Source organism: Caretta caretta, chromosome 3, assembly GCF_965140235.1.
Source record: "Caretta caretta isolate rCarCar2 chromosome 3, rCarCar1.hap1, whole genome shotgun sequence".
Classification (NCBI taxonomy): domain Eukaryota; kingdom Metazoa; phylum Chordata; order Testudines; family Cheloniidae; genus Caretta; species Caretta caretta.
In genome coordinates, this window is record NC_134208.1 from 139,084,655 (window position 1) to 139,108,477 (window position 23,823).

The window sequence follows — 23,823 nt, forward strand, 5'->3', positions numbered from 1 at the left end:
GGGGGGAGAAGAGAGGGAGAGTGTTGGGAGGAGAAGGGTTATGAATTATATTTTACATTGTTTTCATTTTAAATAATCCTTAGGTAATTTAGGTTAAGCACTTCTCATTTTGTCCTGCGGCCCACAGCTGTATGGCTGAAATACTGAACTTCTACTAGATATTGATGGATGGATGAAGTGACTCTCTACTAAAATTAGAACACTTGGCCTTGTTTTCACAAAGAATTAAGAACAATTTCCTCTTCTTCCCCCTACCCCTTTTTGTTGTGTTCAGCTACTGAACGTTTTTGCTTGCTTGACAAGTTTTTAATCATGACCTTCATTTTCTGGGAGTGGGGAGAGAAGTTTTAGTTCCATTTTTGGGGGGGGAAGGAAACTGCATTTAATGCAATTTACAAGGGATAAGGTTTGATCATACAACTTACGACAGGAAAAAGAGGCCCACAATATCAGACCGTCATTGTCACCGAAATACAGTAGTTATGATACAGAAGTTTCCTTCCTTCCTTCCTTCTCACCCCCTCCTACTCACTTCATTCCAGGGTACGAGCAGCCTCTATAGCATCATGTTACTGGCACATTGTCAGAGCTGTGTCTGGCCTTCATATCTTCTCATACGGGTTCTTGTAGAAGCAGAAGCTAAGTAGTAAAGCCAGACCCATCAAAAATGGCAACAGCAATGCTGCAGCAAGATCAATTCGCTTTCCTGGACTGTGTGCCTGTGAATGAACAGCTGAAGCCTTAGTACCCATTATTAAGCTGTTTTGATCTATGTTTCCTTTGGGCCTAGTTCAAAGTCTGGTTCCCATATTAAGTGCTTATCTCTTTAAAAAAAAAAAAAAGGTGGTATGCTAGTTTCCCAAAGTCAATAGCACTAGAGGATTTAGCATGAATCTTCCTCTTCCATCACCAGTGTCTGCTTGTAGAGAAACACTTTAGAATCCATGTACAAGTTCGCCTTCAGAGCTTGGAGAGAGTCCACTTACTAGTGATATCCATTTGGCAAATTATGAAACAACAGATTCTAAGCCCAATACAGTAGCTACTAGTTGGGCTGGTAATGCTTAGATGTGGGTGAACCCTAACAGATTCGGACTGGGAATCTGACATCTGTCAAAAACAATTAATTTGCACTGAAAATTACTCCGTTTCAGATGATTTATGTGGAGCCTCTGAAAATGACGTTGCTTGGAGTAGTGCATGTTTAGCGTCTTCTAGATTATTACAGTGTGTCCCTTCCAAATATTATAAACTATATTTTTATGTATGTTTTCACTGTTTTCTACGTTTTCAGGCAAAATGGTGATAAGATGTGATTACCAGGAGGCATTCACATTTAAGGGCTGCTTTCCTTTGGACTCCTTAGATGGCTGAAGGCTGTAGAAAAGAGTTTTACGAATACATTTTGCTATTGATCCCTGGTAAAGGCCAGATAGACCAAAATGTTGGATTATCATCCTGGCTGGGTTATGTTGTGATGGATTTAAATTGATATGAGAATTTAGAGTAAGTTCTGCTATGTGAAATTGAAATTTGCTCTGTGATGCAGTAACAGGTACTTGATATATAATAAAAGGACAAATGGATGGTTTCTGCACACTAACGTAATTACTGGCTGCGGAATTTAGGATGAGTACAATTGGATATGGAACACCCATCTACTCATTTCAGGATGTTTTTGGTTTGGTTTATTTCATTATTTGATACAGGTACTTCTACATTCCAAGGATTGCTAGGTTTTAAAGTGCTTCCCAAGTGCTGTCTCTCAGGCACCTCTTTGTTTTCTGAACTTTTTTTTTTAATGCATTTAGCAATGTTATGTTGCTCTCTTTGCTGTAGTAACAGGTGAATTGTGGGAATGTTTACCTCCAAAATTCCCTGAGAAATAATGTAGGCCTGACAGGACACTCCTTGCATGCATAGAACTTCCATCAGCTTCAATGGCATTAGATATGGTAGGGACCAATACTTCACACCTGCTCTTGTGCTGACAGGTTGATGACACCTAGAGTAATAACAAACCTAATGGTAGAATGGTACTGTTGAAAAGCAATACCTAGAAATGTAGCACCTAAGTCTGGTAAGCCTTTAAAACCTTAAACGTTGCTCCCACCCCGCTCCCCACCACACAATGGTTTGGATTTCCTTCAAAGGGGATCTGTGAAGCTAAAATGTAATTGAATGAATGCTTGGAATATGTGTTGAAAACTCCCACTAGCAAGGCTGAGAGTGGAGAGAGAGATTGAGCAGAAAAACTAAAATTTAACTGAAAGTTCAGAGAATACGGTTGGACTCTTTCTTTCTCCTCTGGGTTCCTTTCGCTACTGTTTTCCTTGCCACCCATACCCTTGTGACCTTCCATTCATTGACAGTTGATTCCTTCCCTGTTAGATCTTCTTCTCACTTGGTGGCTCATATTACTGGTGTGAGTTACTCAGCAGTAGGAATTTACACATCGTAGCTATATATTAGTTGTAGCAGGAGAGAAATGCTCAATGGGAAAAGGGCTGAAAAAGGAAACAGGTAATGTATGAGCTTAGGAACTGCCACACATGAGGTCAATGGTCTTTCTAGTCCAGTGCCCTGTCTCTGATAAAGGCAAGTGTCAGACCATGTAAATCCCCTATAATGGGTAATTAGGGAACAACGTTTCCCATAAAGGAAAGTTTTTTCCTAAACCCAGGCAGAATCATGAAAATGTATGTCCATTTATGAAATGTTTGTCTTATCTAATTTTTGAAAAAAAAATCCATTTACATGTCTGTTTTTTGAATGTTTAAGTATTATGTTGTGGGTTGGCGTTTTTTCCCTTTTTTTAAATTTCCTGTTATCAGTTTTAAATTTATTGCCTTTTAATTTCATTAGGGAACTTCAAGTGCTAACACAAACGTGTATCAAATGGGACAAGGCTTAGAAGTACCAATTTTATGTTATTGAAGATTGTTGCTTCTTGGAATAGCTAGTTCTAAAGCTCATAAGGAGGGTCTATTCTTAGCTCTACAGTAAATGAGATGCAGGAGTTAGTTCAAGAAGCAATTCTAGTGGAGTACTAAGTAATAGTGACACGAATATAATTAAGGTCAGTATCTTTGGAGTAAGAATCATACTGCAAATTAGCACTGTGGCACTAAGCTTTTAGAAAAGGAGGTTTTAAACAAAAAATCAAGGAGCTAGTCAAAAAACGCTCTAATTGCAGAAATTAAAATCCTTAGATCCAGCATGTTTGCTTTTTTTGACAACCGCAGCATGTTCAGCAAGTGGTTTCACTACAGTGATGCCAAGATAGTTTTCTTGAGAGATTACAGCTGAATTAGAATTAATCATATTTTTATTGCAGCATGCATCATCTTGTGCTTAAGTAACACCAACAAACCCTGGTCATCTGCGGGCAGGATCGAACCGGGGACCTCTGGAGCTTAGTGCATGAGCCTCTACCACATGAACTAAAAGCCAACTTGCTCTTAGCTAAGGCTGTAGAGCAGACTCATTTTATCTCTCTCTAAGTGGTCTCAGTGCCACTAGATGGGACAGGACACCACACCCAGGAGATGTGTGGGTTACACTTATATGCACTGAAAGTTATCTTCTATCACATTGCCTAGTTGGCAAGTGTAGCTACATTCTTCTGTAGTTCCTCACAGTTTAGTCTTGTCTAGCCTAGATAATTTTGTCATTCAAATTTTTATTGGGAAGTGGAGCAGGAAGAGAAGAAAATAGAGTAGGAAGAGTAGATATGTCCCTGCAGGCATGGCCCTCTTCCCTTCTGTTGTAAGAATCACCTTATGGGTTAGATCCTGATCCAGCTCCCAATGTCCTGGGCACACCAGTTAAGTTAGACAGTTGCAAGGAATGTGGTTTAATTAGGTCACAACTTTATTAATTAAACTCATCTGGGACATATCTAGCAAAAACTTGTATAGTGCAGGTCATCATTCCTTCCTTAATTGTTTCCACCTGGTGGAGGCCTGCTGTCAGCCCCCCTTTCTTCCATGGTGAGACCTCACCATCCTCCCCTGGTAGAACATGAGGGTTAAGAGGCTGAGGAAAAAGGGCTATTTCCTCACTGTACCAAACATTAGGAGCCGCTACCCAGCTTCTTTAGGGGATGCCAGGCATTAGCCAAATCTGTGTTTAATGTTGTATGTGTATTGAATCTGATAAGATACATGCGGAGTTTTCTACTTATATAATTAAAGAAATTGATGTCCCTCATCCTGCAGAGACATCCAGTATCACAGAGACATGGGGGTTCACCAGCATGGAGCATCTTTCAAGACTGGGCCTATGTCAATAAAATAAATTTCTCGAAGTAAAACAAAAAATATTATGTGGAAGGTCACCTTGCATCTCACACACACAACTCCTTTAAAAATGGTAGCATTATGGTACGTCTACACAGCATCAAAAAACTCCGAACCCAACCCTGCAGCAGCGAGTCTGCAGCGGGATAATTCTAGGGTTGAAAAGGTAGGTTAGTCTCCACGCTCACTTCACTCTTTGGCCTCTTTGAGAGTTCCAACAAGATTGCTGCTTTGTTCCAGTCGCGGCTGTAGATTTTGTATAATGGGCTTTGTCCATGGGAAACTAGACCGAGGAAGCCAACAACCACTGGATGGCTTCAGGCATTAGATTACTGGCCTGGGCTGCATTTGAATTGGCATTCTAGAGACAAAAGGCATAATCCTTTAGCAACATCCTGAGTCAATCAGTCCCCTGCAAATTGTAACTTTTCCAAAGAAATGTTTATGAAATAACTTAAACTCTGAATGTTGCATCTTGAATGTAACGATTCTCTGCCACTTACACTGTACGTTCTGTGACAGTTGCTGAATCTGTAAGTGTTGCTGAATCTGCTACACTCATTATAAAGTATAAATTATAAATATTTATGTTGTGCAGTTATATTATTTATTCATTTATACTTTTGATACGATCAGTTGTTATCATTAAGCATTAAGGATGTTGAGTGTTCGTTGTCATATTAAGAATAGAAAAATACCACAAAATACTAGTCTGCCACAATATAGTTTGTTGGCCTTCCGCTTTTATGATTTATGTTGGGTGGTGGCTGGCATAGGAGTACTCTGTGAAGATATTCCTCCAAAGCATTCCCCCCACCCCCCCAAATACAAAGTTGTTTGATTTTTTTCTTTATTGGAGCAATAAAACATTTTTGCATTCAGTATACATTTATGGGATGGGGGGGGGGGGTGGAGATGAGGAGGATGATTTAGAATGAAAAACATTGCAAACATTTGGAAACTTTTTATGGGGGGCGGGGGAGAAACTTGAGACCTTAGTGTGTTCTCTAAAGAACAAAATTACAAAAACCATAGTTACACAATATAAATCGGCAAAAGCAAGGAAAGATTGATGGTTCCTGGCAGTTAATTTAAAGTGGTATGTTAACTTGGCTTTGTTTTTAATACAATAATACTGTTTTCTGCCTAACAAAACAAAATTTGCTTATAAAATTTTGAATGCTTGATTTTTTTCCCCATACTTGTGTTTACAATCAAATTTCCCCACTTTTCATTATGCAGGACAAGGATGGCAATAGGTGAAAATGTGTAAAAACTGTATGAAAATGCACTCGTAACCTTGAAACCACAATAAAAAGGGAACCTGAATTAAATATACCAGCTTGTCCAAGTGACTGTTTGGGATCCTGTTTCTTCCAGTCACCTATCTCAGAAACTAGGAGGTTGGCCCTTTTTATCCCTTTTTGAAGCAGAACCCAAGAGGGAAGAGGCTTAATTCCACCTGCTAGAGCTGCTGAGAGCCCTCCAAATCATAAGCCCAACCTTGATCAGATAGATGGCGTTTCCTTGTTTACATATTCTCACCAATGTGTTTATGCTAAAGGAGCTGTATATTCTATACAAGAGACAACAGAATATTTGTCATTGCTTTTGCCGCTAAACAAAATGATGCTGAGAGGGGTTAATACGACAATTCATTTGACTAACTTTCCAGAACGCAGCTACTAACTGCTAGCTATATACTGTACTCTTGTTTTCATGTCTCACCTTAAATCCAAAGGGCCAAATGTTGCCCTTATAACAAACTTATAAAGCCTCGCTACATAAGTTGGGCCTTAATATAATACAACTCACGTCAAATTTAAATAGAGCAATAAGTTGCATGTACTTGTATAGCGCCTTGTTGATTACATCTAGCTGTTCTTCTCCCTCTCCAAACACGCCTACACTTCCCCTTACTCGACCTTAGTTATTAGCTGTTTTACCTGTAACCTTAATCACTGGATAGCATGTATTTTATGAAGTAGATAAACCTACTATCTGAATCTGGGAATACTTCTGGAACCCAAAGCCTCACAACTACTACCAGGGAGGGAAATCCCATGAGGTAATGTCAATTAATTAAACTCAAATTTACGTAAGTGAGTAGTAACTTTAGTGCATATCAACAACAGCTGACCGAATATAGCTGCAGTTGAAGTCCTTCATTTGTTAAACAATCTAGAATCATCTTCCATGGTCTTAACTCCATGTTTAGACTGATCACTGCTACTATGCTGTGCCTTCAGGTGTTTTGTTTTTGGTGTTTGGAACCATGATGTAGAGAGAGAGAGTGTGGGTTAACCATCTCTCAGTAAGGTCAGCCAGGAATAATGTCCCTGCAAGTGAAATTCAAACCATGTCTCTGGACCTGCAGTTACCTTTATTTGTTGGCTGCTGGAGCCTGGGTAGCCTGAGGAGACTCTGCAGCTGTTTCTTCACTGTTGAGTAGTATTGATTCTAATTCATTTCTTAAAAATGCCAATTTGTGGTTTGTTCCTCCATTCCTCTTTCTTCAGCAATAGGCACTCCCATATCATCCACAAATTAAGAGAGATATCTCCATGCACACACATTTTGTTGGTATTGATAAACTGGTCAGATGAATGGATAGTTGTCCAGTCGATGTATGACACATGGCAGACCTGAATTTGAATTATTGTGTGTTGCTGTAGTGTGTTAACTGGGAACAAAAAGATAAAGCAGTCTATGGCTTGCCCTCAAAGTATTTCTAATTGATTTGACCCAGTAGGTCGACATGCTGGTGGCGAGTAGGTTTAAAAATATGATTCAGGTTTTTCTAATAATGCTGATTGTTACGTTTAGTTGTTTTGTAGTCGAATATCTATAGAAAAACGCACAATAGCAGAGGTGTAAAATAAGTAGCATGTATTGACCCATTAACCTTTTACCCCCAGTTGGGGATATTGCAGATTATGTATTCCTTAAGACATCCGATCCTAAACCGAACTTCACACCCCTTGATAATCTGTACGTTATTCCCTGATAAACAGAAACTTCTATGCTTAAACTCTGTTCCGTTTTCTTTTTATTTTAACATCATCTTAATAAAATTTTTAGGTCTAGGATGTTTTTCTGAAATGTGCCTGGAGATGAAACAATTAAGTTTTTAGAGATTAGATTGGGGGAAGGGAAGACTGGGGGAGGAGGGAAGCTAACCACCTTCCCTAATCTCATTTCCTTATTTATTTTCTCAGAAACCACCACCTTCACAGATTTAGCAGATTTAATGATATTTAAATGTTCTTTGGGGCCAGTGTGGGGAATATGAAAACCTATTTAAAATCCTTTTAACAGATATTTGGCCTTTGCCCTGTCTGGATAAGGCAGCAGTGTGAACATCAGTGCCTTATTTTTAATCAAGCTTGAAAAGTCACGCTGACTGGAACAAAGCCACTGACCTCCTGTACCTCTATTAATCCTTGAAAATAACCCTAACCCTCTCCTTTCCCACCTTCTCTGATGCACAGATTTTGTGTTGTTTTGAAACATGATTTAGTAGTATGGGGGATGTAAGCACCTTTCATTTGAGGAACTCGTAGTACTTTATGAACATTAAGCAAGTTCCACAACACCTCTTTGGAGTAGTAAGTACACCTGTTTCACAGATAGGGAAGGTGAGGCACAGGGAGCTTATGTGACTTTCACAAGGTCATATGTTACTGAAACAAATTTGGAAATGGAACCCAGGAGTCGTGACTCCCAGTCCCCTACTCTGACCACCATACACATGCTGCATATATAGCTATAAGCGCTATTGAAATGTGTTTTGCTTCAAGGTTTGTTAAAAGACCAGGTAGCGGGGTAGTCACCCACTCCGGCCTTAAAGGTCTTAAAACAGCCCAGGAGAGGGCTGTGGCTGGGAGAAAGCAGTTCCCAGGCTGACTGGGGGAAGCAGGCTCAGCTGTTGCCACGCCCCAATCAGGGCTCAGCTGGCCCTTATGAGAGGGCAGTGGGCCAGGTGCAGACACTCTCTCTCTGCCTTGAGAAGGTACCTGGAGTGGACCAGGGCTGGGGAAGGCCAGAGGAGCTGGGAGGCTGCAGACTGGAAAAGCCCCAGGCTGCAGGCCTGGCAGACGGCCTAAAAAGGTGTACTGGAATTGCAGGGGGCAGCCCACGGGTAGGCAGAGGCAGCAGGTCCAACCCCCCCTTGCCTGTGATGACTGGCTAATACACTGCAGTCCGCTCAGTATGCGGGGGCTTAATGGTGACTGGCAGTAGCCAAAGACTGAGGCAAGGTAGGGATAGTGGGTGGGGGTTCCCCTGGGAGGGGGAGACCCAGAGACTGGGTGAAAGGGGCACTGGGGTTGGGGAGGGACACAGGGCCAGCAGCAAGTGGGACACCGGCCTGCAGAGGGCGCTCCAGAGGCTGGAAAAGCAAATTCCCTGAGAGACCAGCAGGAGGCTCTGCAGGGGTGAGTCACAACACCGTGACAGACCAACAAAGCATCTGTTGTGTGGCTCAATAATGTGGTAATGAAATGTGAAATGGCAATATCCACTCCTAACCTCATGGGTTTATTTGCGACTTTGTCTAAATCCCTTTTTATAATTGAGCCATATGTTCCATGTCCCCTCCAGAGTCAGCTTTGAGGTCTCTCTATTTTAACATATGTAAACTGTAATCTTACGGATTACAAAATCTGATATTCACAGAGTATGCTAACATAAACAAGTTACTGCTTCCCAAATTTCATTCTGGGGATCTAGGGTCACTTCTCCCTCGCTTTGTCTTGATCTTTTGCTTTTCATATCTGAATCCTGCCACCTTCTCCTTCAAGATACAGTAAGGAGAACATCAACATACCTCTGACTAAAGAAGTTGAGATGATTACCTTGGATTTGTTTCACCTGTGCTACCAGGATAGATAAATACCTGGATTCCTGGGGCTTCCTGCTTTTAGGTCCAACTGTGTTGTAGGTCGTGTCTTCTGCATTTGCACTAACAGGTGTTAGAAAAGTGACACATTAACTGACAATCTGCCAAGCTTCTGGTCTTTCACATTTTACAAACAGCTTAATTTCCCCTTCCCTCAAATTGGTTGCCATGGGAGGTGATCAATCCAGCTGGGGACTTGCATTCTGTTGTAACTGACTGGAAGAAGGAATGCCATTAGCTAGAGTTAAACATAGATGTATGGCTGAATTGGCTATACTGGTGGTTCGCAGCAAGATTAGCAATGATCAGAGGAAAAGCCTGACTAACTCCCTTTGATCCCATGGATTGTTAATGAAAGCCTTCATGTCTTCTGTAAATGTTAGTACCATTTATCAAACTCAAACATGTATTTGTTGGATTTTCATTCTGGCCTGGCTCCCTGCTTGATGAGATAGTTTCATGTAGAGTGATTATAGCTTGTTACCTCAAATTTAAACACATTACTTGAGATGACTATTTTTCATTCTCTTGTGATGATCATCTTCTAGTCAGGTTGATGATGTTTTTTTCAGATCAGTCATTTTGCTATTAGGGTTCCCTTGTTTCATGCTATAATTGGGTCTGATATCCTAGTGTCATTTGCCTATTTGCCTAGGTTTTTGTCAAAACCGAGCCTCTTCTTTCTTTGAGCTACTGATTTTCCTGTGTTTTGCAAAACACAGAATGGTCTTTAAGTAGCTTACTCAGAAATGGCCACTGACTCAAAAGGTGCCTGAAGATTCCCAAGCCATCCTGTAATGCCCATCACTCTCCATATGCTTTTGATTAGCTGTCTGGCACATGCACTAACAACTGTCATAGCACTATTGCTGTAACTATAATTAAGGTAATCAGTCAGTGGGTGAAATCCTAACCACATTGAAGTCAATACCAAAATTTCTTTGTTTTCAGTGGGGCCAAGATTTCACTCTGTGACTAATATGGTCTCACCATGTATGGGTTCATAAAATGTTATTTCATGGGTGGTTGAATAGTAGTAATCTGAAGTACCATGTGGGGCACAAAACTGGTTCCCTGTCTGTCTAATCTCTCCTTTAGTGTCCATTGCTGTACTGTCGTCTTATCCCATTCTCCTACACCCCAAACCAGCAGGCTTTGGAAGCATTGTATGAATAGTGTAACACACAAATAAAATAAATATTCTGATATGTTCTGAGCCATTGTGTTGTGAAAAAATGTTGCGGACAAACTGGCCAATTTTTCATAGAAACGTGAAAATTTGAATTCTTATATTTTGATGTAATTGTTCTTGAAGACTATTTTGAACACGTTGGCATTTTTAATTACAAATAAAATTGGATGAGATTTCAGTAAAATTATCTCAAGGAATAGGTGTATAACTTTATCCATTTGAATTGAAATTCATATTTTTTTTCATGTTGACCATTTTTTAAAATTTGGAACTAAGAGAGAGAGGCTCTAATTATGGGGGGGGTTACATTTCATTGAAATCACAGCCATTGTGTTAAATCTTGTTGTGTAGTCCTCTGTATCCTTCAAGAGCAATTCTTGCTTGCTCTTCAGCTCTACATATTTTACTTTGTCATCTATTCTAGCGATATCTATGTTCAGAAATGGGTGTCAAACACAGTTATGTCAGAATCATGATTGATAACTATTTTCTAGTATGACTGTTGCTAGCAGTTTTACTATTGTCTAGGGTAGAAAAGAATTGTTGTAATACCACCTTTCTATGGACTGCTAGATTGTCTATTGTCGTGTTTCATAGTGAAAGACTGTTTGGAACTGCTTTAGATTTCAGCTCTGTTTTAAAATAGTTTCAAATATAATAAAAATGCAATGCAAGGAAAGGTGTTGAGGTCTGGCTTTGCTGGGCTCTGAAGAGAGTACGTTCATTCTTGGCTTTAATATGGACAATGCTTTGGTCAAAAACAATGTGTGTGTTATTAAATACCAAACCCCAACCATTGCTGAGGAAATATATTGTAACAGAATATGTACAGGAAAACATCAGAGCTAGATAATCCGTATATTTCACTCCTATTAGCAATAGTAATTGTGTATTATGCCAGGTTTTGGATGCAGAAAAAAATTCTATATCAATAGATAACAAAATACTTGATGCTTTTGTTGTCTTTGGCAGCTTTTTGGAAACTGCAGCCTATTTCTGTATGAAACCAAAAATGGGAGAGAAGGAAGTGTCACCTCATGCTTTCTTCAGTATTTGGCATGAATTCAGTTCTGACTTCAAAGACCTCTGGAAGAAGGAAAACAAACTTATTCTGCAAGAAAAGTAGGTGTCCTCATTTTTACAATGACTGTTAATATTCTTTCTAAAAGAGTATTTGGAGCAATATCTCAGGAAAAAATCAACATGGGCATAAAAATACATCTAATATCTTTCAAATAGCTTCTGATACAAACTTTTATTAATTTTTTTATAAATACATCCTAACAGTCATGAAGTCTAGTAATCAGTAAAAATTTCAGTTTGTGCCAAGCTTTTTCTGTCTTTGTCCACATGACCATGAATGACGCATTAGAGCATGTAATTGATACATCACTATTAATCCAGCCAATGAAACATTATTCACTTAAGTCCTGAAAGTCATTGAGAGGTTTTCTCATTCATATGTTTATAGTGAGTCATAGACCGGGCTCAATATCCAGAGATGACATCCTAAAATATTTGACCTATTATAGCAGGGGGAGAGAAAAATCTAGCAAGGTCATCCCACAGAGAGAACCAAAACAAATAAAATACCCAAACTCTAGTTTTTTGAGCTTTCTTGCACCATGATAGAAATAAGGCATGATCACTGAAAAAAAAATTGGCATAACTGCCTGTGCCTTGTGTAACCCTCTGGTATGTGTGTATAACAGGTGCCCCTTTGTGCCGATCCACAGATGATGTGGGTCTGTTACAGCTCTCAGCTAAGAAATCTTGGCTCTTTAGCTAAAGCTAGTATGTTGGCTAAGATGGTGGCTGTCATATAAGCGGGAGCTTGTCCAGTCATTCTAACACTCACTGAGACGTGGATTACAACTTGTGCTAGAGGAGCTATTGTATACTATATATAGTTGTTGGTTTTGGTAACTCAGTGAGCATAAGAATGTTGCTATGATTTAATAAATGTCAAAATAAAATGAAATTTTACAGAGGTAGGCCTGAACAGCAAATGTTTATAGACATGCATAACTTGACACATGTAGTCACAATGACTTCCTTGGGAAGTTAATGAAATTACTCAGATTATCAAAACTTGTCATGTAAGCACATATTTAGGCACCTAAATAAAAAGGGCTTGCTTTTCAGAAGTGCTGAGCATGCACAATTCGCACTGAAATTAGATTACTGCGTGGCTAAAGTCAATGGAAACTATAGGGACCTAGCACCTAGAAAATCAGGTATCTAAGTCAAATCAAAACAATTGATTTTTAAGTACAGGGGAAGATATTTTAGAGTGAATTCCCTTTTCACAATTAAGAAAACGAGGACTGGATTCTGATTCTATGGCAAGTTTACGGAGCAAATATTAACACGGTGCAAGTACTTACTGGACGGGGGTGCACTTCATTTTACTGCCTGTCTGAAATGATTTCATGTACTTAAATCTCTCTCTTTAGTATTTAACTTCAGCCCAAGTTCATTCTATCTCCAGTTTCCCGGGTTGGGATATAGTTGCCAAAGGTTTATCTTGTGTTTCCATGTATTTTTCATAAAATTGTTTTTAATTTTTTTTCTTTTTCTGATTATTAGGTTATTTTTCTTAAAATGGTGAGAACGCCTCTCACTGTACATATTGTTTCCGTTAGTATTTTTTTTAAAAAGGGGGGGAAATACATTTTGACTCTTCCAAGATCAGCTCATGGAAAATTTTGAAAACACTTTTTAGATTCTCTGCTTGTTATACAAATGTTTGTTTGCTTTGTTTCTCCACATATTTTGAAGTACAAGAGAAGTTGTAATGAAAACAAGACCATTAAGTTTTCACTTGCTTGAGTTTCTTATTACCCTACCTGAAATCATTGTCCTCCATATATAGTATCCTATATAGATCGGTGTGGAGGAGGAGATTATGATGATCTGAAAAAAGAGGTCCATGACTTCCCATGGGAGAAATTCATTCAAGGCAGACAAACACCTAAGAAACAAAGACCCACTTTTATTAATGTTTTTCCATTATGATATGAGGAATGTGGAATACAGAAAATAGTACATCATGCTGAACTGACTCAAGGCTTTTTTGTAATGTTCTGTCAGCATGGATTAAGAATTTTGGAGGTCCTGGCTTGCTCTTTCCATCCCCAGGGTACCAAGGTTAATGATAATTAATACTACTTAATAATAGTGATTTGCATCTAACTATATAACTGTTAACTAATCACACCCCAGCAGGAGGTGCTATAGAGGCAACAGGCAAAATCTTAGAGGAAAAGGAATAATTTACAGAGCTGGTCAGAAATGTGAACTTTTTCTGTGAAAAATATCATTTTCAGCAAAACATGACAAATCTGAAATATTTCAACAGAAAATCAAAATATATAGATTCTGAAATGCTATTTGCAGTCCCTCATGAGAGATGTAGTTCAGGTGTCTCATGCTCCCTGTCTCCTCCATAAGATGGACCCCTGAGCTAGATTACAATTGTCTCACATTTTGGTGATGGGAGGTGATGCATCATGGCTGTTGCATGGGCCATGATGCATCGTGGAAGATTAAATCCATCTGGGGATCCCATCCTATAGAAAAGAATGCGTGACCCAAACTACAACACCTATGAGGCACCACAGTGGCATTTAACTGAATCTATCTATTTTTGGATTTGGCCAGATTTTTGATGAGCAATTAGATTTTCCATGGAAAGCCCATACTTTTTGTGAAAACTCTAATTTAGTTGAAAACTCATTTTTTTCCCTCAAACAGTGTCAATGGAAATTTCTAACCAGCCATAGCCCTGGTCTACACTAGGACTTTAGGTCGAATTTAGCAGCATTAAATCGATTTAAACCTGCACCCGTCCACACAATGAAGCCCTTTATTTCGACTTAAAGGGTTCTTAAAATCGATTTCCTTACTCCACCCCTGACAAGTGGATTAGCGCTTAAATCGACGTTGCCGGCTCGAATTTGGGGTACTGTGGACACAATTCGATGGTATTGGCCTCCGGGAGCTATCCCAGAGTGCTCCATTCTGACTGCTCTGGACAGCGCTCTCAACTCAGATGCACTGGCCAGGTAGACAGGAAAAGAACCGCGAACTTTTGAATCTCATTTCCTGTTTGGCCAGCGTGGCAAGCTGCAGGTGACCATGCAGAGCCCATCAGCACAGGTGACCATGATGGAGTCCCAGAATCGCAAAAGAGCTCCAGCATGGACCGAACGGGAGGTACGGGATCTGATCGCTGTTTGGGGAGAGGAATCCGTGCTATCAGAACTCCGTTCCAGTTTTCAAAATGCCAAAACCTTTCTGAAAATCTCCCAGGGCATGAAGGACAGAGGACATAACAGGGACCCGAAGCAGTGCCGCGTGAAACTGAAGGAGCTGAGGCAAGCCTACCAGAAAACCAGAGAGGCGAACAGCCGCTCTGGGTCAGAGCCCCAAACATGCCGCTTCTATAATGAGCTGCATGCCATTTTAGGGGGTTCAGCCACCACTACCCCAGCCGTGTTGTTTGACTCCTTCAATGGAGATGGAGGCAATACGGAAGTAGGTTTTGGGGACGAAGAAGATGATGATGAGGAGGTTGTAGATAGCTCACAGCAAGCAAGCGGAGAAACCGGTTTTCCCGACAGCCAGGAACTGTTTCTCACCCTAGACCTGGAGCCAGTACCCCCTGAACCCACCCAAGGCTGCCTCCTGGACTCAGCAGGCGGAGAAGGGACCTCTGGTGAGTGTACCTTTTAAAATGCTATACATGGTTTAAAAGCAAGCATGTGAAAGGATTACTTTGCCCTGGCATTTGCGGTTCTGCCTTTGCAAAAGGTTTCTGGGGAGGGCAGCCTTATTTCGTCCTTCATGGTAGGACACTTTACCACTCCAGGCCAGTAACACGTACTCGGGAATCACTGTAGAACAAAGCATTGCAGTGTATGTTTGCTGGCATTCAACCAAAATCCGTTCACGCGGTGGGAGGAGGCAAAATGCGACCTTGTAACGAAAGCACATGTGCTATGTATGTAATGTTAACAGCAAGGTTTACCCTGAAAGAGTGTAGCGACTGTTTTATAAAATGTGTCTTTTTAAATACCGCTGTCCCTTTTTTTTTCTCCACCAGCTGCATGTGTTTCAATGATCACAGGATCTTCTCCTTCCCAGAGGCTAGTGAAGCTTAGAAAGAAAAAAAAATGCACTCGCGATGAAATGTTCTCCGAGCTCATGCTGTCCTCCCACACTGACAGAGCACAGACGAATGCATGGAGGCAAATAATGTCAGAGTGCAGGAAAGCACAAAATGACCGGGAGGAGAGGTGGAGGGCTGAAGAGAGTAAGTGGCGGGCTGAAGACAGGGCTGAAGCTCAAATGTGGTGGCAGCGTGATGAGAGGAGGCAGGATTCAATGCTGAGGCTGCTGCAGGACCAAACCAGTATGCTCCAGTGTATGGTTGAGCTGCAGCAAAGGCAGCTGGAGCACAGACTGCTACTGCAGCCCCTCTGTAACCAACCGCCCTCCTCCCCAAGTTCCATAGCCTCCACACCCAGACGCCCAAGAACGCGGTGGGGGGGCCTCCGGCCAACCAGCCACTCCACCACAGAGGATTGCCCAAAAAAAAGAAGGCTGTCATTCAATAAATTTTAAAGTTGTAAACTTTTAAAGTGCTGTGCTTAAAGTGCTGTGTGGCATTTTCCTTCCCTCCTCCACCACCCCTCCTGGGATACCTTGGTAGTCATCCCCCTATTTGTGTGATGAATGAATAACGAATGCATGAATGTGAAGCAACAATGACTTTATTGGCTCTGCAAGCAATGATTAAAGGGAGGAGGGGCGGGTGGTTAGCTTACAGGGAAGTAGAGTGAACCAAGGGGCGGGGGGGTTCATCAAGGAGAAACAAACAGAACTTTCACACCGTAGCCTGGCCAGTCATGAAACTGTTTTTCAAAGCTTCTCTGATGCGTACCGCGCCCTCCTGTGCTCTTCTAACCGCCCTGGTGTCTGGCTGCGCGTAACCAGCAGCCAGGCGATTTGCCTCAACCTCCCACCCCGCCATAAACGTCTCCCCCTTACTCTCACAGATATTGTGGAGCACACAGCAAGCAGTAATAACAGTGGGAATATTGGTTTCGCTGAGGTCTAAGCGAGTCAGTAAACTGCGCCAGCGCGCCTTTAAACATCCAAATGCACATTCTACCACCATTCTGCACTTGCTCAGCCTGTAGTTGAACGGCTCCTGACCACTGTCCAGGCTGCCTGTGTATGGCTTCATGAGCCATGGCATTAAGGGGTAGGCTGGGTCCCCAAGGATACATATAGGCATTTCAACATCCCCAACAGTTATTTTCTGGTCTGGGAATAAAGTCCCTTCCTGCAGCTTTTGAAACAGACCAGAGTTCCTGAAGATGCGAGCATCATGCACCTTTCCCGGCCATCCCACGTTGATGTTGGTGAAACGTCCCTTGTGATCCACCAGAGCTTGCAGCACTATCGAAAAGTACCCCTTGCGGTTTATGTACTCGGCGGCTTGGTGCTCCGGTGCCAAGATAGGGATATGGGTTCCGTCTATAGCCCCACCACAGTTAGGGAATCCCATTGCAGCAAAGCCATCCACTATGACCTGCACATTTCCCAGGGTCACTACCCTTGATATCAGCAGATCTTTGATTGCGTGGGCTACTTGCATCACAGCAGCCCCCACAGTAGATTTGCCCACTCCAAATTGATTCCCAACTGACCGGTAGCTGTCTGGCGTTGCAAGCTTCCACAGGGCTATCGCCACTCACTTCTCAACTGTGAGGGCTGCTCTCATCTTGGTATTCATGCGCTTCAGGGCAGGGGAAAGCAAGTCACAAAGTTCCATGAAAGTGCCCTTACGCATGCGAAAGTTTCGTAGCCACTGGGAATCGTCCCAGACCCGCAACACTATGCGGTCCCACCAGTCTGTGCTTGTTTCCCGAGCCCAGAATCGGCGTTCCACAGCATGAACCTGCCCCATTAGCACCATGATGCATGCATTGTCAGGGCCCATGCTTTCAGAGAAATCTGTGTCCATGTCCTGATCACTCACGGGACCGCGCTGACGTCGCCTCCTCGCCCGGTATCGCGTTGCCATGTTCTGGTGCTGCATATACTGCTGAATAATGCGTGTGGTGGTTAATGTGCTCCTAATTGCCAAAGTGAGCTGAGCGGGCTCCATGCTTGCCGTGGTATGGCGTCCGCACAGAAAAAAGGCGCGGAACGATTGTCTGCCGTTGCTCTGACGGAGGGAGGGGCGACTGACGACACGGCTTACAGGGTTGGCTTCAGGGAGCTAAAATCAACAAAGGGGGTGCCTGTACATCAAGGAGTATTTCAGGCAGGACTGCACAGAGGGTTCCAATAAGAAATGGTGCACCTAAGTTATTGTTGTTATTGGAACAAGGAGGTTAGCCTGGCCTCTGATTGATACATGGCTAGATTTACCTCGCTGCACCTTCTCTGTGAGTGACTGCAGTGTGACCTAGAGGAATGAGTCCCCTAGACAGGGGAGGAGGCAAATGAGTACAAAACAAATCTGGTCTATTTCTTGTTTTGACCCACTCCATCTATCTTTTACATCTTTGGCTGGCAGCAGACGGTGCAGAAGGACTGCATGCCATCCACATCTCATGGCTGCTCGGCAGAAGATGGTACAGTACGACTGCTAGCAATCCTCATCTCTTGCCTGCCTGGCAGAAGATGGTACAGTACGACTGCTAGCAGTCCGTATCGCCTGCCCGCTCACCATAAGACGGTTCAATAGGACTGACTGCAGGACTAAAGAGAATGACCTGGTCAAGTCACTCCAAATTTAGTCCCTGCGACCATGTCTGCCCAGGCGCTCCCAGCCGACGCGGCCAGGAGCACCTCGGACCCGACGAGGACGACTACCAATCGTATTGCACCGTCTGCTGCCAGAAGGCAATGGGTTGCTGCTACTGTGCAGCAAAGCCGTACCGCGTCTGCCAGCACCCAGGAGACATAGGGTGACGGTTACCTGAGCGGGCTCCATGCTTGCTGTGGTATGGCGTCTGCACAGGTAACTCAGGAAAAAAGGCGCGAAATGATTGTCTGCCCTTGCTTTCACGGAGGGAGGGAGGGAACGGGGGCCTGACGACACGTACCCAGAACCACCCGCGACAATGTTTTAGCCCCATCAGAGTGCTCCATTGTGACTGCTCTGGACAGCACTCTCAGATGCCCGATTGTTTGCCATTGCTCTGACGCTGGGAGGGGCGCTTACAGGGTTGGCTTCAGGGAGCTAAAATCAACAAAGGGGGTGGCTTTACATCAAGGAGTATTTCAGGCAGGACTTCACGGAGGGTTCCAATAAGAAATGGTGCACCTAAGTTATTGTCCTTATTGGAGCAAGAAGGTTAGCCTGGCCTCTGATTGATACATGGCTAGATTTACCTCGCTGCACCTTCTCTGTAAGTGACTGCAGTGTGATCTAGAAGAATGAGTCCCCTAGACAGGGGAGGGGGGGAAGCAAATGAGTACAAAACAAATCTGGTCTATTTCTTGTTTTGACCCACTCCATCTATCTTTTACATCTTTGGCTGGCAGCAGACGGTGCAGAAGGACTGCATGCCATCCACATCTCATGGCTGCTCGGCAGAAGATGGTACAGTACGACTGCAAGCAGTCCGTATCGCCTGCCCGCTCACCATAAGACGGTTCAATAGGACTGACTGCAGGACTAAAGAGAATGACCTGGTCAAGTCACTCCAAATTTAGTCCCTGTGCCCATGTCTGCCCAGGCGCTCCTGATCGACCTCACAGGCGACCAGGAGCACCTCAGACATGACGATGATGGCTACCAGTCGTACTGTACCGTCTGCTGCCACAAGGCAAGGGGTTGCTGCTACTGTGTAGCAATGCCGTACCGCGTCTGCCAGCACCCAGGAGACATAGGGTGACGGTTACCTGAGCGGGCTCCATGCTTGCCATGGTATGGCGTCTGCACAGGTAACTCAGGAAAAAAGGCGCGAAATGATTGTCTGCCCTTGCTTTCACAGGGGGAGGGAGGGAACGGGGGGCTGACGATATGTACCCAGAACCACCCGCGACAATGTTTTAGCCCCATCAGGCATTGGGATCTCAACCCAGAATTCCAATGGGCAGCGGAGACTGCGGGAACTGTGGGATAGCTACCCACAGTGCAATGCTCCGGAATTCGACGCTTGCCTCGGTACTGTGGAAGCGCTCCGCCGAGTTAATGCACTTAATGCACTTAGAGCATTTTCTGTGGGGACACACACACTCGAATTTATAAAACTGATTTCTAAAAAACCGACTTCTATAAATTCGACCTTATTCCGTAGTGTAGACATACCCCTAGTAAAAATATGTTCTCTAGAGGTGTCCTCCAGCCAACTGACAGAATGGTTTTCTTGACCTGTTTTAGTAGCCATTTCCGGCTCTACTGATAAAGGACAGGAATGTTGTGAATTGAAGGCCTCTTTGTACCGGAAGAGTAAAATGGAGAATAACCTGGGCAAGACACTCTAGGGCAACACTCCATAGTATTCCCTACTCCCACAAAATTGCAGTAAGAATTAAAAGGTAGGGACATATCTACAGTTGGTGTAAACTGACATCAAGGCTGTTGGATTTGAGGATCTGGCCTTTTGCTTCCAGAGTGTCCCCAGGACTCTACATCTCTATGGTTCCATGACTTAAATTATTGCCAAATGAATACTTTCCTGAGAGTGCATAGTTTAGCTTTTAACTCAATGGGGAAACACTCTAAATCTGAAATACACTAAGCTGCTTTGTGATGATACATGCCACTCAGATGCCACTGATGTTATTTATACCTGAAAGATTGGTGCCTAGATTACATGCTAGGTGTCTCATGCTAATATTTTAATGGTGAAATCCTGGCCCCCTTGAAGTCAATTGCAAAAAGTAGGGCCAGAATTTCACACAGTGTATTTTGAAATCACAGTGGTTGCTTATCTCTGTCTATGTTTGGTAAATCAAGTTATTTTCTGTAGCTAAAATCAAAGAGCAAGGTATTGTCTGTACACATTTATATGACAGGTCTGATAAGAACCTCTCCCCCCCCGTTTTCTTTCTTTGTTGCAATATAATTCTGTTGTTGGGGAAATAATTGCTGCAAAAAGGAAAGCAGTTTGACAGTGATCATATTTGTAAGAACTGAACCCTGTTCTTTTGTTTGAGCCCCAAACAATGTTCTTTGTTTAAGATTACACTGTGTACAGCATTTCTGGCCTAGTTTTAAGGTCCTTGGTCTTCAGCAGGGAAAACAAGGGGGAGTGATAGCTTCTTATAGTAGAAGTTCCTTATCCAATCTCTGTAAATGTGAGTCAAATTGTTAATACAATAACTTACCCAAAGGCCTTTCATAAATGGGTTTTTTTCTAAAGTGCACCCTTATGTTACAGATGTGCCAAAAATGTGTGTGTTTAAAGAAAGCAGTCAGTAATTCTTTATTTTAAATACTTTCCAGTCTGGATTGCAGCTTGTATATTGGTTTGCAGGCATTTAGATAAACACAGCAGTGTCTAGTCTTGGTATTTCTCAGCTACCAGATGAGAAAAACCAAAGAAAAATGGCGCAAGGTTAAGAACAAATTCATTTTTCTGAAGTTTTCAACTGCTTCTACTCAGTTGTGTCAGATGAAATAAAGCAGAAATGGAAAATACCAGTCACAGAGAAAATTCGACAAGACACTGCTGAATACAGTAGCAATACAAAGAAAAATGCACCTGAAATATACATGTAAAGCATATTTCTTCATTAGTACTGTTGGGATTTTCTTAACAGCACTGTGTTTGGTAGCAACACTTTAGTCAAGGGTAAGATGGGCATTCCATTCTAAATCATTCTGAGTTGTTTATAATGTTCTCAGAAATGTTCCCTTTAGGCTGAAATTTCTTATGCTGGGTCTCACCCTAAGGGTGATTTTTTTTTTAAAGTCTAAACAAGATCCATTTAACTATTTTTTTTTATTTACACACCTTTTTTTTTAAAGCGTGTTTTGTACTTTAAAATACTTTTGTTCCATGTTTCATAACTAAAGATGGCTTTGTTTTGATATTTAACCTTGGCAGGTATAACCTTTTTAGAGATGAAAGGGATATCATAAGTTTGCAAACAACTGGCGTCAAATTCAGCACTCGGTTACATCTGTGCAACCCCACCAATGTTCGAATTTGGCTCTTGATTTTCAATTAACAATCTAACAAGCTTTGAATTATCTCACCTTTTTTCTTCCACTATATTTTTTTTAATGTGCCATTAATAGACCACATGTTGCATTCATATATTATGAGCTCTGAGAATGTGTTTACCTGTATATGTTACAGCCAGACCTCCTGGATCATGTGATGGGATTCTGAAAAGTGGGTGTAATGGAAGCAGGACAGGTCACTTAGGGTAGGAGTAGACCTGTGTCCATGACTATAGCATGATGTAGGTGAAGGTAGCACATTCACTGCTTGGAATCCAAATGTCTGATCTTGGTCCTGAGCACCCATTTGCTGTTCAGTGTTTGGGATTAAGACTCTCAGACATCTTAATGTTTTGTTTATAGGCAGTTATTTTATCTATAGCTGTGCAAATAACATATTTTTCAGCTTGTTAGCAGTTCTCAAAAATTGGGAAAAAAAATCAAGTTGAGCAGAAAATATTTTTTCAGCGAATTGAAAAGTTTTAAAAAATCGTTTTGGGGTCAAACGTTTTGTTAGACACAAAGTGAAACACTTTTTATTAATACTTCAAGCACTTTTTAATCTTTAAAAAAACATTTTGCGTAAAAGTAAAGGATTTTTTCTAAAACATTGTTTTCGAGTTAAAAAAAATGAAACATTTCCATTTGGAATTAATTTTATTGTACTTGACTGAAGCAATTTGGCAAAATCAACATGAATTTGCAAAATGTCAGTGTCACCACATCTGCATTTTTCACAAAAAAAAGCTTTGGTCATAAAATTTCACCCAGCTCTAATCCTGTCCCCCTTGAGCATGCCAAGCTGTAAGTATTTAACTTTTTCCTTTTAAATCAATCTCTTCAATCTCCTAATTTTGTTTAAATTTCTTTGAATTCCTTTCGGTTTCTATAGATCATCCTGGTAATGAGGTGTCCATCATTAAATGCATTTTTTCCAGATTTATTTGTGCTTGAGCCTGATCAGAGAGAAAGGAACACTGGCTGCCTCCTCTATCATCCGAAGAAGGGAGGCAGAGGGGCTAGGCAGGAACAACTGTGCCACTTGACTATAAACCTGGAACTGTCTGGAGGAGTAGGGCAAGAACCTCCTCAAGAGTCTTGTCTTCAGGCTGAGGTGGGCAAATTCCTCACTCTCAGAGAAAAATCCCCTGAGAGTGCAGACACACTTGTATGACAGTCAAAAACAGAGTAAGTTATACAAAGTTAATTATTGGAATGTCTTCTATTGGTCTGGGTGGCAAAATCTGTCTTTCAAGACTAACAGAGCCAAACGCTTCTTTTTTTTATTTGTATTTTTAATTTTTTAATTATGTATACTCTGGCTCATGACAGTAGCAAAGAGAGGTGAAGGCTTTCAGAACTTATTTTGTTTAAAAAAAAAAAAAGGCCAACATTTTAAAATGCCGGTATCACTGGTGCAGCATTAGAGCCTAATTAAAACCTGCTAGACTTGTCCCTAAACCTGGAGAGGCGTTGTTCATAACCCCACCTCCATTTTTTGGGTGGCAGAGTAGGCAAAGAAGCTCCTTTCTCTCTACCCCTGCTCAGAGTACGGCTGCAGTCTCTTCAGATAATCACTGCTGCCCCAGATAGCCCCACCCCTTGCAAAAGTGTAGGCGTCTATCTGAACATGGGAAAGAACTCCTGCTTGCACAGAAGAAGAGAAAAGGAGAGGGACAGTTGGGGACCCCAAAGTGTGTGTGTGTGTGGAGGGGGGGAACTGATTGTTTACTCACCTTGGCGCATATTTATGAAACAGGGTGTCAGCTAATAGAAATGCACTTTAACTGACTCTTAGCTGTAGGTGGGAGGGGGGTCATAAACTAGATCTACATCATTATAGTAAAGTTCTGACATCTTCCACCTCACGCTGAGTATGAGAACTTCATTTCACTGACTCCATCCAACCTTTTAACTCCCATGATAAATCTTTGACATTTTAAAAATAATCTGTAACCCCCCTAAATTTACTCCTCATTTGACTCTAAAAGTTGCCCGTTCCCATAAGAATAGCAGTTAAGCTGGCACTTGGCGTGTCACATTGTATATCTAGATGAAAGGGAGATTCCTGGCCAACATGTCTCCACAGCTCATTGATCTCCCCCTGCAGCAAGACTGGTATGTCTCCCTACAGATTCCCCAGCAGGATGATTTAAAACTTGCTGTTGAGCAATTTAAAGTCTGGCATTCGATATCTATGCCTTGCAGAGTAAGGCACATACTGGTAATC

At 42.0% G+C, this 23,823-nt stretch overlaps 2 protein-coding genes across 2 annotated transcripts in view; both read left to right on the forward strand.

The window, feature by feature from the left end:
• FMN2 (formin 2) overlaps nucleotides 1-23,823 on the forward strand; it is a 244,214-nt gene that overhangs the window by 201,365 nt on the left and 19,026 nt on the right. Inside the window, exon 16 of the mRNA XM_048843776.2 lies at nucleotides 11,366-11,515. Coding sequence (XP_048699733.1) covers nucleotides 11,366-11,515 — 150 coding nt within the window. The remainder of the gene's footprint in view (nucleotides 1-11,365; nucleotides 11,516-23,823) is intronic.
• Nucleotides 14,156-16,021, forward strand: LOC125633860 (uncharacterized). Its single transcript, XM_048843777.2, has 2 exons — nucleotides 14,156-15,113; nucleotides 15,501-16,021. The coding sequence occupies exons 1-2, from the start codon at nucleotides 14,534-14,536 to the stop codon at nucleotides 16,019-16,021; spliced, it is 1,101 nt and encodes a 366-aa protein (XP_048699734.2). The 5' UTR covers nucleotides 14,156-14,533.

Excerpts from the sequence above, each read along its gene's own strand:
- LOC125633860 (XM_048843777.2), top strand. The coding sequence starts at position 14,534 with ATGCAGAGCCCATCAGCACAGGTGACCATGATGGAGTCCCAGAATCGC. Across the intron at positions 15,114-15,500 it reads AGGCGGAGAAGGGACCTCTG|CTGCATGTGTTTCAATGATC; the intron begins GTGAGTGTACCT and ends TTTCTCCACCAG.